The sequence below is a fragment of the Podarcis bocagei genome, assembly GCF_964188305.1.
Source record: "Podarcis bocagei genome assembly, chromosome: 13".
NCBI lineage: Eukaryota > Metazoa > Chordata > Lepidosauria > Squamata > Lacertidae > Podarcis > Podarcis bocagei.
The window spans coordinates 35,893,873-35,909,333 of record NC_138138.1 but is presented as its reverse complement, the minus strand read 5'-3'; the positions used below and the strand labels follow the sequence as shown (position 1 = coordinate 35,909,333).

The window sequence follows — 15,461 nt, the reverse complement described above, 5'->3', positions numbered from 1 at the left end:
GTGTGTGGGAGCCAGGGAAAGAAAAGATTTTGGCTCACATGCTTTTGATATTACTCTCATAGGCTTTTTGCCAGACATTATACTTCTACGTGGGCATGCAGGGATGTTGGGAGAAAAGTCAAGTATGCACGCTCTCCCCCACTCACTGCAATGGGCTGGATCAGAAGAGAGGTATCCTTCAATCTGGTCTAAAGTATGTGGACTTTCTAGTTCACAGTCATCTCCTCAGGAGATGGTATGGAAAGAAAAAGGTTGGTCCAAATAACTCAAATACTGAGCAAGCCAACAAAACCACGGGGCTGTTTAGCAAGGAATTAGCTGGTGTGTCCTTTTCCCAGACCAGTGGCAAGCTCCACGAAGCAGTCTTTGACCAGAGAGTATTATGACATTTTGTAATATCTTATTTACTTACAAATGTACAAACAGAGGATGTACCCGGAGATGGAGCAACAATTTTGAAACCAGTATCACTTCTCCAAAATCAACAACATGCCATCACAACTCCCCAAAACGGCTTCTTGCCAGTCAACTGCAAAAACCAGCCTGCAATCCTGTCCACATTTACCTGTGGACATAATTAATGAGACTTATTTCTAAAGTCACTGGACTCAATGGGACTTATTTCCAAGTACACATGTGTTAGATTTGTGCTTCCAGATAGCCTACACTCCAAAATATCCCTCTCTAACCTTTCACCCGAGTGGCTGGTGTTTATCCAATGAGCATCTTCCAAACCATCAATGCACTACAGAAGCCTAGAAAAAGAGTGGCCTCACTTTGTAGCACCATAACAACATTAAGGGGATGATTGAGGGCGGGCACAAGAAACAACACCCATCTCAGAATCAGCAGACACAGCAGTATTTCTGAGAACAGAAGTGATTTGATTCTGTTTCAGATAAACAGTGGCCTAATCAGAAAACATGTATCGCCTTCCTTGATGCCACTACCACACCCACCACCCTCCCCTGGCCTGCGGGGTTTTTTTTTCATGGGAGCTCTGGTGTGGGTATTAACAGTGAGAGTTCCAGTAAGCAGTCTGTATTTTAACCGCCCCTGTGCAAAATGACAGAGCAATTGCTTCATTTTATTTTCATTTCCCTTTTTCTTCTTCCTAGCAGTAACCGTTTATTTTTCTATGGCTGAGAAGAGAGACTCCAGAAGCTGCAGGGAGGGACCAATGTGCCATAAAACCACATTTTTGGGACACGGCCACACGTATTTCCATATGGTTGCACTTTTCAGTTTTCTTCATGAAGGTCTAGCCTGACAATGCTTGCAGTCAGCATAACTATGAATGCCACTGTGCTGACTGCATTGCAAGTGTGGCTCACCTGTGGCTCTCCATGACGCTGGACTGCCAGATCCTATTGATCCTAGGCAGCATGGCCAGCAGGCAGAGGTGATGGGAGTTGTAGTTCATCAACATCTGGAGGGCACCAGATTCTCTATCCCTGCACTGAATTTCCAGATTGTACCTATCATAGAATCTTAAAATTGTGGAGTTGTAAAAATTTCAACTAAAGCATCCATGACAGATGACCACCCAACCTCTGCTTAGAACCTCCAAGGAGGAGAGCCCACAACCTCCTGAGGGAGTCCATTCCACCGTCGAACAGCTCATACTCTCATAAAGTTCTTCCTGTTTAGTCAGAATCTCCTTCCTTGAAACTTGAATACATCGTTCGAATCCTACTTTCTGGAGTAGGAAAAAACAAGCTTGCTTCATCTTCCTTATGACAGCCCTTTAGATATTTGAAGATGGCAATTAGATCTCCTCTCAGACTCCTTTTTTCCAGGCTAAACATACCCAGCCCCCTCAACCGTTCCTCATAAAGCTTGGTTTCCAGACCCTTGATGATCTTGGTCATCCTTGTCTATACATGTTCCAGCTTGTCAATATCCTTCTTAAATTGTGGCACCCAGAGCTGGACACAGTACTCCAGGTGTGGTCTGACCAAGGTAGAATAGAGCAGTACAGTGGTACCTCGAGTTACAAAGACCTCAGGTTACAAACGCTTGTTTACAAACTCTGCTAACCCAAAATGAGTTACCTCGAGTTCAGAACTTTGCCCCAAGATGAGAACAGAAATTGTGTGCCGGCAGCGCAGTGGCAGCATGAGGCCCCATTAGCAAAAGCACACCTCTAGTTAAGAACAGTTTCAGGTTAAGAACGGATCTCCAGAACGAATTAAGTTAATAACTAGAGGTACCACTGTACTCTTACTTCCTTTGATTGGGACACTATACTTCTATTGATGCAGAATATCACTAGCTTTCTTTGGCGCTGCATCACACTGTTGACTCAAGTTACGCATGTGGTCTGCTAAGACCCTTAGATCCTATTCACATGTACTACTGGCAGGTCAGGTGTCCCCCATCTTATATTTGTGCAGCTGGTATAAAATACCTCTTGCATTTTACGACAATGTGGCCTCACTGTTTAATTTTTTTACTCTAAACCCCCGTTGCTGCAGCCCCTATAACAGTATCTGTACAAAACTGATAACAATGTACTCCACAATAAAAGCGTTGGTCTTCAAACGAAACTCTATGTTGTTTTTCCTGAAACAGCTGGTCCAAGGGCTACCTGTAGATATCACTAAAGCTAGGGGCATAGTTATCTTTTGAATACCCTCCCCTGCAACGGACAGTCCTGCTCTGCCAGTGCTGTACAATCTTATCTAGGATCAGCAGTCCTGGTTCAGTTTGTTCTCATTTGCTAGAAGGAAGCAGAGGAATTATTAACTAGAGTCAGAAGACAACACCGGGATCTTTCAGGGGGGTATCCTTGGTTGTAGCTGTTCTAGCAGAGAAAATTTGATTGGTTCTCTTTTTCCATTAAACCTTTTTGGGTGCTATTTTTATGGTTTCTTGCCAGGATTTCCTTTTTCTTAAGACACTAGGCATTCTAGCTATGCATGCCCACAACATCTTCATAATTTGCTTGTGATTCAGATGAAATATGGAAGTCTTTAAAACATTCCCCTACAATGTACTTCTTTCGCTTTTTATTTGATGGGCTATGCTTCCTTTTTATACTTGCCGCAGTTTAGTTTTCCTTTTGTTCTGATGATCGTATGTTGATTTATTAATTGTTCACAGCTTTTGAGTTCATTTTTTAGGAGAAAGTGGGGTACAACTGCTTAAAACAAACGAGATTCCCCCTCCAAAGAAACGCCTCACTTTTTGCATTTAGTTTCCACCACAACAGGGGCGCCGACTTATAAAAAATATTGGGGGGGCCCATACCGGGGTCCTGCCGCTGGTTCGCTCGGGTAGCCGGGAGAACGCAGTTCGAGGTGGCGGTGTTGGGGAGAGACCCTCGCTCAGGGCGCCACTAGACTTGGCGGCCGGCGGCCTATATGGGGGGTTTTGGAGCGTATTTCGGCGGAGCGATTGGGGAGGAGGGGGCTTGTTGCCGGATTCTTCAGCTGAGCCGGAGATCCGCTGCTGGGGGTCCCTGGGCCGAGTTGTGAGCACGGCCTGCTGAAGGGAGATCCAGCCGATTGCGCGACGGGGACGGCCGGGGCTCTCCGGCTAGGGCGCACGGCTGGCTGGCGAGGGAGCAGGTGGGGAGGAGGCGGGGGTCCTCACTCTCTTAGGAAACGCACCCGCGCGCCCGATTGCCACGAAGTCCGAAGGGTGCGTGTGTGGAATTAAAAAGCAAAAACGAGATACGGGCAGGGCAGGCAAAGAGTTTTCTGCAAGAGGATGGAGGGCAGGTTGAAGAGAAAATCACTCAGGATGAGACAGTCAAATCAGCCATGATAAAATGGGCTCAGGATATTGGGTATAACATCATGTTTGAGGACTGGGAAAGGTTATGGACCACCGGAATGAAATTCACGGCATGTAATGCCTTGAAGGAAAATATTATGAAAATGATTTATAGGTGGTACATGACCCCAGTCAAGCTTGCAAAAATATATCACCTGTCTGATAATAAATGTTGGAAATGTAAGGAGGCTGAAGGGACATTCTTTCACCTCTGGTGGACTTGTCCAAAAGTGAAGGCCTTCTGGGAAATGATCTATAATGAGTTAAAAAGGGTATTTAAGTATACCTTTCCCAAGAAACCAGAGGCCTTCCTCTTGGGCATTGTTGGCCAGAAAGTGTTAAAGAAAGATAGAACTTTCTTTATGTATGCAACTACAGCAGCAAGAATACTTATCGCAAAATATTGGAAGACACAAGATTTGCCCACACTGGAAGAGTGGCAGACGCAATTGATGGACTACATGGAACTGGCTGAAATGACTGGCAGAATCCGAGATTTGGGAGAAGAAACAACGGAAGAGGACTGGAAAAAATTTAAGGACTATTTACAAAAACAATATAAGTTGTATGAATGTTAAAAATTTACACGATTCGGAAACTATAGCTTCAGTAATTAGATTTGGGAAACAGGAAATTATATTTTAAGTAAGAAAAGGTCAAAATCTAAGGTAATACTATGTTTAATTTAAGATATAAGTAACTGATGAAAAGTATGTTAAATTTAGAGGTATAGTATTTGAAAAGTACAAAATAAGGTACGAAACAAGGTAATAATTTGCTGATATCTTTATTATAAAGAATGCAGGGTAAGGGAGATGCGAGGAAGTCCAGTTAGTTATATAAAAAATGTGTTGAATGGTTGGTTTTCTTTTCTTCTTCTTTTTTTCTTTTTCTTGTTCTTTTACTTTTTTCTTCAGTGTATTTTTCTAACTTTGTATTTGAAAACTTAATAAAATATTTATAAAAAAAGAAGAAGAGAAAATCCTTTCGCTTTTCTGGGGCTCAGGGAAGTCTCAGAGCCGGAGGTTGGGGAAGGGACCCCCTTTGCTCTGCCCTCTTCTCCCGTCTTAGATTTGCATGGGGGTCCCCGCCCGAGCTTGCCTGGCCACCGGGCCACACAAGGGCCGCGCTCTACGCGGCGCACCTTGCTAGCCGCGCAGCTGTCCTCCGCGGCTGCGGAGCGGCCCTGCGCCGGTGCCCAGCCCCTCTGGGCGCCCGCTGCGCTGCCAATGACAAGCGGGCGACGTCGCGGGCGGGGAAGGCGTCGCTTTCTTTCCCGATCCTGCATCCTCCCAGTCTTCCAGCCCTTTTTTGGGTTGGAAGCTCGTCTCGTTCGCCCTTCTCCTTTCTTCACCCTGCGCGCAATTTTCCTCCCTCGTCTCCCTCCCCATTTCTCCTTCCTTCCTGACTGACTGACTGACTGACGGGCTTGGGCTCGGGCTCGGGCTCGGGCTCCGGGTCAGGCTCGGGCTCAGGCTCGGGCTCGGGCAGCCACAGCGTCGGCGGTGTTGGCGATCGGCGGCGCGGGGGGATGGCCCTCCCGGGGGAGCCGGCGCTGCTCAATGGGGTTGCCAAGGAGACAGGCCGGCCGCCCTCCTCCCCCGGCCCGGCGCCCCCCGCCGCGCCGGTGCCCGTTATCGAGCTGGTGCGCGCCGGGCGCCCTATAAAAGCCGCGGACGCGCCCACCGCCGCCCGAGATTATTGGGGGGGCTGAGCCCCCCCAAACGAATTTTTGAGGGGGCTCGGGCCCCCTCAAGCCCCATGGAGTCGGCGCCTATGCACCACAACCCCTTTTAAAGCAGGTATCAGAAATCTTTAGTAGTCTTGTCCATTTAGTTGGATTTGCTGCGACACTATCCTCTAAAATTCCTACGCAGCTCCATTCTGTTTTATTAATATTGCAATCCCGTACATATTGGACAGTAAGTCCGACTGATATCCAGCGGGGCTTACTTAGGAAGAAGCTTGCACAAGAGCAACAACTTTTCTGTCCCCAAAATGAACTCTTCCCCACCCCTGAAAGAACTTTAGTGGCTCTGCTATGCGTATGCGCTGCACCACCCTCGAAAAGCAGGATTTAAACAGCCCCAGCTCCATCATGCTTTGCATTAAATGCCGACGGTAGAGTAGACCCGGAGCCTGACGCCCCATGGTAATTACTACAACTCCCAGGAGGCCCTCGTGCAGAAGGTTTCTCATTGGCCGCAGCCCTCGTTCAAGAGAATAGGCAGAGGCTGATTTTCAAAGAGCTGCAGCAGCAAATTACAAAAAGAATCACTATCGACAGTGCTGTGGGCGTGGGGGGCGGGGAATAATCACATGTAAGGGCAAAATGTGATACAGGATAAAAGGTGAAGTTTGCAGAAAGAGAAGGTTGGCAGTTATATATATCTATATAAAACATTTTTATTAAATTTTGTTTTACAATTTAGAATACTCATTTAAGCATCCTTAAAGTATCAATGACTTCCCTTCTTCTCTTTCCATGGTTCATTTTGCATATCATATATCTCTGCATATTTTACAAAAGCTAAACCATTTAGTATTCTATTATTACATCCATCAAAAAGGAAGGATGACAGTTTGAAAGAGCAGTTCGCTTCTCGCCATCGGAAGATTAGTGGGCTAACTCAGAGAGTTTAATCCCACATAAGTAGGACAGTCAGCAGCAGCTCACTCAAGCGAAATGAGCCGTGGCAGATAAAATAGGCAATATCCCAGTTCCCTCTTCTTTGCTGGAACCCATCAGTTAAGCACACGCGACCTTCCACTTGGCGCCGCAGTAATGACGGACGCACTCAAGAAACGTCACTGAAGCTATTCCCTGCCACTGGCAACGGGGCAAGGCTTGCCGGGGTTTCGCATCCGGGAACTCGAGCAGGCAGTTCCCATTATGCCAGCAACAGTATGCGGGGATGTGCGGTAGAGCTTTCCTCGATGCGCAAACAGCAGAACGTATGTATGGCTTGACGCGTGTTCAGGATATGTTTAGTGCGTGTAACCGGGGCACGTGTGCACGCCGGTTATACAGGCGCGCCTGCAGCAAATGTGATTCAAGGCTACAGTAAGATCTCGCACTGTCAGGCCGCATGGCATGTTGGGATTTTGGTCTCTGTTCAGTGGTGCCTGGCCGTGGTGCATGCTGGGAGTGTGGTTCTAAGCGGGATTGTTATATTTAATTCTGGTGCAGCATGAGTGTCTGAAGCCTAGATAAACGAAGAACCTAAAGAAGCCCATTGAGGGATGTGATAGTAAATGGCCAATTAGTCTCAGACTTAACAAATGATTTATGCTGTTTCTTCAAAACAACAGATTTCTGCCAGCAAGGATACAAATAGTATTGAAAGTGGGATTGTGTATGACAGTCCATCAAAATCATCATGAATGAAGGACAGTTGGAGGGGCTCTGAGTTAACATGGAATAATTCCCAGCACATTATTCGGCATTCTACTGCAGAATGGAATCCCTTCATCTATAAACTTGTTTAGGGGGAAAACCCTTTTTTTATCACACTGCTTTGCATAATTGCACGTATTAAGAGTTATCATTATCTTGATAGGTGCTGTTCATTGATGTCACCCCAAGCACATTTGTTCTGTATCCTATGTGTAAGTCCCTCCCAACTCTACAGTTCTGTGGTTCTAAGGATAAACCTCTTCTGCAATCCTGAAAAAACAGGTCCACATTTGTGACAGTAAACAAGCCCTCAATCCCATTCACCCCTCCTCCCAACTCTTAGGAAAATCTATTATCTTTGCTGTATGTTGAAGAGCAGAATTTCCACAGAATGTAATAGTACAGTCAAGATAAAGCACAACATAGGAAATCAATTTTTGAGTTAAATTTTCTTTTCTTTTTTATCCCTTTCAGTAACATGGCTCTGGTATCAGCCGATTCCCGCATCGCTGAGCTCCTGGGGGAGTTGCACCAGCTTATCAAACAGACACAGGTAACATGGTAGCTTTCCTGGAATCTGAAGCGATAGGAAGTGAGTTGGGTCAGATAAAGAGAGTTTTCTTTGCTTGTGGATGTCCAGCACAGGAGAAGAAAGGGCCTCTCCAGCAGTTTCTTGGGATGGAAGGAACATGGTAATTTGTGGCTGCCATTTTGTTTTGATGCTGTGTCAAGCGTCTGTATCTTGAGGGATGGACAGAATATTGGTTTGAGTGTGGCAGGTTGGGTGAATATGGTCTGTGTATTAAAGTAGATACTCTGTATGGCTGGTAAAGTAACCCATAAGCTCTTTCCTTCCTAGGAGGAACGATCAAGAAGTGAACACAACCTAGTCAACATCCAGAAAACGCACGAGAGAATGCAGACAGAAAACAAGAGTGAGTTGCAACTCCACTCCACTTTAAAACATCTGCTTTATACTCTCCAAGACCTCAGTTCTTTCCTGGTTTTTCTATTTTAGATACCACTAGACCAAAGGGCTAGGGGTGAGGGAAGAATTGTGGGAGACTGAAACCTTGGCCTCCTGTTTACTGTCTCATATCCCTGTCTGTCTCCCACTCAGTTTCTCCATATTATCGGACCAAATTACGTGGCCTCTACACAACAGCCAAGGCTGATGCAGAAGCAGAATGCAAGTGAGTGCAGCTCAGTGTTATGTTCCAGTGGGGATACTTCGACTCCCTTAAGAAATTCCCATTGACTCTTACTTGGGGTTTCTGCCTCCTTTTCTAGCATCCTGCGCAAGGACTTGGACAAGATTGCAGAAATTAAGTCTCTTCTGGAAGAACGCCGTATAGGTGAGTGCTACAAGGTCCCAAGAAGGCAAGATCAGTTGTGTTGGGTGAATAGCTTTAGAGCTTTGGAGCAAACAGCTTCAAACCATCCCAGCATAAGCCAACAACATTTTAACTAGCCAAGGGAGCAGGAGAAATAGAGGGCCGGCGGTGTATGGCTTTCCAAGCTATTTCGTGGGCAATCTTTGGGTGAGTTTGATTTCCCTGAGTGGTGGTGTGGTTGAAATAAGTTAGCTGAGGGTCCTCCTCTCCTCTCCAGGAAGGAAGTGGGGAAGCCAGGGGCTAAAACAAAAGCATCTTGTCAGCCATTGTGAGAAAAAGATGCTGGAATAGATGGACCATTGGCCTGATCCATCAGGCTCTTCTTATGTTCTTAAGAGCTTCCTGGACACTAACCAAGCCCTCCTTGTTGTTTCTCTCTCCTCTTAACAGCTGCCAAGATTGCCGGCCTCTACAACGACTCGGAGCCGCCACGCAAAACCATGCGCCGCGGTGTGCTGATGACGCTCCTTCAGCAGTCGGCCATGACTCTTCCCTTGTGGATTGGGAAACCTGGAGAGAAGTGATTATTCAGGGGGCGCATGGCGGGTGCTGGGGACCTCTCCTGTGTGTTTATGCTTCAGCCTTGCTTACAGCCGCTTCTCTCTCCCTCTCCACCGCAGACCTCCCCCTCTCTGTGGTGCCATCCCTGCCTCTAGCGACTACGTGGCCAAGCCAGGCGACAAAGTGGCTGCTCGTGTCAAGACGGTCGACGGAGACGAGCAGTGGATCTTGGCTGAGGCCGTGAGCTACAACCACGCCACCAACAAGTGAGTGTGTCTGGTAGATCTGGGGCTACAGGACTGCGCTAGAAGGCAGTCTGGGGTTCCACGTCCTTCAATCACAGGTAGCATTCGGCTTGGGGAGCCCTGTGTTTGGCCAGGCATCCGGGACCAGGAATGGGTGTTTCAGTCACCAGAAGTTTGATTTTGAAGTCTGTGGAGGCTTGGCCTTCCCTGTCTAAAGCCCTCAGGGAGAAATGTATTGTCAGAAAGGATTCTTCAAGAGGTCTGGTGGTGGTTTGGGCATGTCTGTGTGCCAATGACTGAGCCCAAATTGATGTATGAATGAATGCAATGGTCACCTGGAGCCTGTTCTCTAGGAGGTGCTGAAAAGTGAGCAGCTACATCTTCAGAGAAAGTGGCTTTGTGGTGGCCTAATGCAGGCATGGGGAACCTTTGGCCCTCCAGCTGTTTCTGAGCTGCAACTCCCATCAGCGCCAGCAAACAAGGCCAGTGGCTGGAATTGATGGGAGTTGTATTTCAACATCTGGAGAGCCAAGTGGGAGAGGAACATTGCGGAAAAGCCTGGTTGGTTCCTGCTGTCCTTTTCGGAGGTCAGCACCGGGTGTGTGTTTTCTCTGGTGCCTTCTTTGACACAGAAGTATAAGTTCTGTAATGAGCAGCTCTGAAGTAGGGCAAGGTAATTTGCATTCCCAGAATTGTCTTCATCAAATGGTACTCTTGGAGGTCCTGAGCTGAGGTTCTGGCCTGTGTTTTGCTGGGTGACCCAGTTTCTCCTGGCTCACCCTGGCTTTGGACATGCCCTCTTCTGGCTTCATAGCCCAGAGCCTCATTTTCAGAAGCTTTGAGCTATTGTGCATCAAATGTCCACAGCCTCTTATTAGACAATGCCAGGCCATGCTGCAGGCCAGGCCTACTTCAGGAAAGGTCCTCTACTATCTTGGTAGAAATTGCTTGTTAGTTTTGTTATTTGAAGTATAAAGATTGGCACACCTGTTACTATTATATTTATTAATTTTGACTTATTGGCAGCCTTTCACCCTAGGGTCCCGGGGTGGGCCACAGTAATTTAAAATACAACATCAAAAATGGTTTAAAATAAATCACAAACACAACAATCAAGTGGGTCCTAAAATATACATCTCAGTAGAGGTATGTCCTGACAAGTTGCTGTGGCCATTCCCCCCCCCCCCCTTATTGCCTCTTTGGTTGTGATAATGACTTTCTAACAGAGAAGATTCTGACTTCAGCAGCTAAATGATATAAAATAAATTATCTAGGCATTCTACCTAGGTGACACATACCACAAAACCTGTGTTGCATTTGTGTTAGGTGCAGAAATGTTTTCTAAAGAAGATGGATCCTAATTTTCCCATGCACACCGCTTGGTGTCCATGGGAAAGTTGGAATCCACCTTCCTTTTTCTTCTACAGCCTTATGGTTTTGCTTACATTGAATTCTCACCTGCCATGTTCTCTTCCCCAGGTATGAGGTTGATGACATTGACGAAGAAGGGAAAGAGTAAGTGAAGAAGAGACTCTTGAAGGGGATGAGGGAATGTCAGATTTGCCCCCCGCCCTTAATCTCTGCTTCTTCTCTCCAGGCGCCACACCTTGAGCCGCCGCCGCATCATCCCCCTGCCCCAGTGGAAGGCCAACCCTGAAACAGACCCTGAGGCCTTGTTCCAGAAAGATCAGCTGGTCCTGGCCTTGTACCCACAAACTACCTGTTTCTACCGAGCACTTATCCACACTCCTCCACAGCGGGTAAGGAAGAGGCCACAGGGCAGGGCAGCTGAGACTCCAACGCTTTCTCTCCCGTTGGTCTTGCACTGTCTCCTATAGGCCACCATAAAAACTGCCTTGCCCGAACGAGACCAAAAAGTCCATTTAGCCTGGCATTCTGCTTCTGACAGAATCCTGCCAGATACCTCTGAAAAACCCCAGTTTGTCCCTTGATAGCCATCTCCAGCGGTTTGTTGTCAACATCTGGCTCTGAACATAAAGGTTTTGCTTCTTCTTGCTCTGACTAATAGCCACGGAGGCCTACTGCCCATGAATTTTGTCTAAACTATTTTGGAAGCCATCTAACCTGCTTCCCACATATAAAGCTTCCTTATATGGCGTCAGTTCATTGGTCCATCTAAGCCACCCTTTCTCAATCTGTAGGTCCCCAGATGATGTTGAACTACAACTCCCATCACCCATAGCTAGCAGGCCAGAGCTCAGGGATGATGGGAGTTGTAGTCCAACTACATCTGGGGACCCACAGGTTGAGAACAGCTAAGCCGAGCAACGCCTGCCCTGGCTGACGGCCGCTTTCTGCCAGAGGTCTTTCCATTCTCCTGCTATCCATGCATTTGAAATGGATCTACTGGGAGACTGAGCTTGGGTTCTTCGTGCAAACCGTGAGCACTGCTGCAGCTATAATGGTCTCGTTTGGATGCGGGGCTAAACTATGGTTTAGCATTGTGTCCTAACCTTGTTACACTGTGGTTAGTCTTACTGAAACGAGCCCTCTTCAAACCACGGTTGATTCCCACAGCCACTGCAGGAGGAGAAAAAGGGGGAGCTTGTTCGTGAAACGCCGAACTGGAGTTCTAGTTGCATCCAAATGAAGCGAATGCATGTGTTGCTGTCATCTAGCACTTCCCCAATGTGGGGCTTTATCCTGTGCCCCCCCCCCCCGCTTCCCACCCTGGGTCTTTGTGCCTGTGATTCTGTGAATTGCAAGTGTTGGAAGGTAGCAGGGGTCTGGGGCAGGGACAGCCTGCTTTGACCAAGTCATCCTGCAAAGTAGTTGATTAACATTGCTCTTAGGGTGAATTTCCTCTGGGGTTATCTGTTGAGGTCATGGGACCTAGGGCCTTTCCCCTCTGTGAGATAATGCATAACTTTCTCCTCTGCCCCCCCCTCTCTCAGCCGCAGGATGATTACTCTGTGCTGTTTGAAGACACCAGCTATGCAGACGGCTACTCTCCACCCCTCAATGTAGCTCAGCGCTATGTAGTGGCTTGCAAAGAAACCAAGAAGAAGTGACAGCACCCTCTAGTGGATGCTGGTGGCGTGGCGAGGAACCAGATCTCTCAAATGGACTGTTACAATTGCAGAGTTCATAAAACAGAAACTGATAGGTGCAGGAGACAGGTTTTTAATCCAGAGTAATATAGATCCCATGTCCCCTAACCACAACAGCACACTGCAAAGCGATAGAAATGTTTTACATGAATTCTGTACTTGTGGGAATTAAGGCAGAGCTTTTGACTTGTGGGCAAGCTTGGGCTTCAGACCAAATGGATTCAAGGCATTGGATATTGAGCAGCCATTAAATCTCATTTGGTGGCCTTGGGCAACTTAGCATCTCAGACTGGCCCATAATAATTTTTATAATTATAATTATAATTATAATTTTATTATTTATACCCCACCCAACTGGCTGGGTTTCCCCAGCCACTCTGGGCGGCTATATGGGTGTTGGGAAACACAAAAAGAGAGGGTGAGGAAAGAGCCATGTGTGCTGCCCCAAATAAAAATGCCATTCACAAAATGGTGGTCTTGCAAGCCCAACAACATCAGTGTGGCTGGCTCTGGATTCAGAGTTTAGAATTGTGAGGGTTTTCTCTTCACGGGGAATGGGATATTAACATTTTCAGGCCTGGTGTCTTTACCAGCTTAAAATGCATGTTTCCAGCTTAAAATGCACCTAAGTCATTCTTGATTTGGATCAAAACTGGTTTGGTGGGAAGTTCATCAAAATTTAGCAATTAATAAAGAACAGCAGGATATTTGTGAACTGTGGTTGACGTCCTGTGTAGATGATTTCCAGACCAGCGGTGGGGGTTCACAGGATACAGACTGAATCTCTCTCTGAGGCTCCACCCCTCTCCATCACCCGATTCCTTTCAGCCATAAAAGGCCCTTGTTCATCTCATTTTTGGCCTCTCTCCTGTGTGGCTGTGAACTTTACCAGTCAGTTTTAAGCTTGTTAAAAATTCATTTAATCTTTACAGGGTTTGCAGATTAACACTGTTAAACAGATCTGCCCAGCCACTGATAAAAACGCTGCCAAGACTTGAGCAGGGTTTGATACCTTTGCCTCAAGTTTGGTTCTTTGGCATTTTGTCGAATAAACAAGGTATTGTTACGAGTTTGTGCGTGCCAGACCCCTTTGATCCCTGGAATTAGGCAAGTGTTAAAAACTAATCCAGCCAGACTAGTCTGCAAAGGAAGGGGCTGTGGGAGATGCAATTGGGTGGAGCCCCTCCCTCAACTTGTGAGAAGGAATAAAAGTCAGAATTGAGAGGAGTTATGTGAGCCAGAAGTTGTATGCAAAAGCGACATCCTGGAACAGCAGAGAGCACCATCCAAGATCTCTGCTTGAATCCAAGGCTATGGCAATAGGAGAAACAAGACCCTTTTGGGATGTTGATGCTTTGAACCCCTCCATTGTAGGCTCAGGCTGTATATGTGTGTAAATAAGTCATATAACACAAAGACACCACAGTCTTCCCTGAGCCTGATTTCAAAAGGAAACACGAACCCGGGGCAAGTGCCTGGAATCTTTCACCACTCAGAGATTGGGGTGGCACAAACACACTTCCGGGCTGAAGTACTTTCAAGATCCCACCACCTCCCCAGTGACCATGAGATGATCTTCTAGGCTCCACCCCTCCTCAAGTAAAAAACTCAGAAGCTCCCACCCCACTGATCAAGCACTTTTAAAAATCGTGTTGGCCAATCCATTTGCTGGCGAAGGCCTCTGGCTATCTAGATTCTGGATTTTTCTCTGTTCTGCTGCTGGATGATTCAAGCTTTTAGAGAGAGTCTGTCATGCCCAAAGATGTGTATGTATGACAATTCCAGAAGACAGCGGTGCAAATCCTATGTTTGCTAGTTGGGTCAGCATTTGAGAAATGTAAATGCTTTCTTTTTAAAAACAAAAAAGGAAAGGAAAGCAGCTTTCTTGCCCTTAAGGCTTAAAGCGTATTGTTGTGCACAGCTTCACTCTTCAAGCAGTGCAAGATTCCAGACCAACCCTCTTCTCTCAACAAGGTTCTTCCAGGCGGTTGAAAAATCTCTCATGAGAAATTTCGTCTCGGCTCGATTTTGCAACATCAAATTGTTTTTGAAATTGCACACAGCCTTGGGCAGGCCTGCCAAACCAAAGCCAGCCCAGGGGAGGTTATGTTGCTATTGTCTCCCTCTGGGTTCTTGAACTGATGTGTGTGTGTTGAGATACAAAAATAAATTGTCCAGTAGCACCTTAGAGACCAACTAAGTTTGTTCTGGGTTGTGTGTGTGTGTATATCACCCCCACCTTGATTTTCTGCCAGGATCTGCCTCAGTGTGTCAACACATAACGGGAGCCAAGAAAAGACAGCAGGCAAGAAACGCAAACAACCACACCCCAAACTGCGAGTATCTCTGCAGCAGGAAAGGGACAGAATAGGCTTGTGGAACCATCTTGTCTCTAGGGTGGCTGAGGGTCAGAGAACTCAGGGTAGGGGAAGAAATTCACATTATCAGTTCACATTATGGGATGAATCCACCTTATTTTCCCTTTCCAAGGCAGCTGTCCTTCACACTTCTTTGAATTTTAGTGTGCAGTTCTCCAGCCAAGTCATGTGTACAAAAATGCACATATGTCAGAATAACACAAAAATCCATTTTATCTGGGAAAGTAGAAATATTGGGGTAAATACATGTTGCAAAAATATTGGGCAAAATTATGTTCAAAGAGGTGAAATTCACACTAAAATACCATACTGATTAATCTTCCTTTTTTTTAAATTGCAAGCTAATCTGGAGGACCAAATTTAAGAATGAGAAAAATGAGAAACTGAGCGGAGCTGAAATTGAGGGTTTGCCCATCCCTATAGAGGATGCCCTTCCCCCTTCTTGAAGGGTTGTCTGGTCCAAGTTGGATTCAAAAGATAAATAACCTTCAGAAGGGAAAGCAGAGCAGCATCAGAAGCCTTGAAGTGTCCCATCAACATTTAGCACCTGAAGAGTAAACAAAGGAGGCCCATAGCAGGTCACCTGGTCAAAAGCCACTTCCAAGCTGTTGCCATTTTTCAGGTCGGCTTCAACTGCAGATTGGTAAATTCAGGCTGTGCAATTCAAGTGGATTTGGCCCTCTTATGTAACAACC

At 46.5% G+C, this 15,461-nt stretch overlaps 1 protein-coding gene across 3 annotated transcripts; it reads left to right on the top strand.

Moving 5' to 3' along the window:
* The first annotated feature begins 6,602 nt into the window (after positions 1-6,602).
* Positions 6,603-13,103, top strand: SGF29 (SAGA complex associated factor 29). 3 transcript variants are annotated; one of them, XM_081165738.1, is made up of 11 exons: positions 6,633-6,735; positions 7,341-7,389; positions 7,652-7,730; positions 8,037-8,112; positions 8,298-8,370; positions 8,468-8,532; positions 8,962-9,091; positions 9,192-9,338; positions 10,797-10,832; positions 10,915-11,077; positions 12,233-13,103. In XM_081165738.1, the coding sequence occupies exons 3-11, from the start codon at positions 7,656-7,658 to the stop codon at positions 12,347-12,349; spliced, it is 882 nt and encodes a 293-aa protein (XP_081021864.1). In that variant the 5' UTR covers positions 6,633-6,735; positions 7,341-7,389; positions 7,652-7,655; the 3' UTR covers positions 12,350-13,103. The 3 variants fall into 3 exon arrangements, with proteins under 3 accessions (XP_081021863.1, XP_081021864.1, XP_081021865.1); XM_081165737.1 differs by lacking the exon at positions 7,341-7,389 and having other exon boundaries at positions 6,603-6,735; XM_081165739.1 differs by lacking the exons at positions 6,633-6,735; positions 7,341-7,389 and adding an exon at positions 6,916-7,031.
* Positions 13,104-15,461: the final 2,358 nt, after the last annotated feature.

Bases quoted from the DNA above. Each gene is read 5' to 3' on its own strand.
- SGF29 (XM_081165737.1), top strand. From the start codon at position 7,656: ATGGCTCTGGTATCAGCCGATTCCCGCATCGCTGAGCTCCTGGGGGAG. The intron at 8,113-8,297 runs GTGAGTTGCAAC...TCTCCCACTCAG, and splicing joins AATGCAGACAGAAAACAAGA to TTTCTCCATATTATCGGACC. The intron at 8,371-8,467 runs GTGAGTGCAGCT...CTCCTTTTCTAG, and splicing joins GATGCAGAAGCAGAATGCAA to CATCCTGCGCAAGGACTTGG.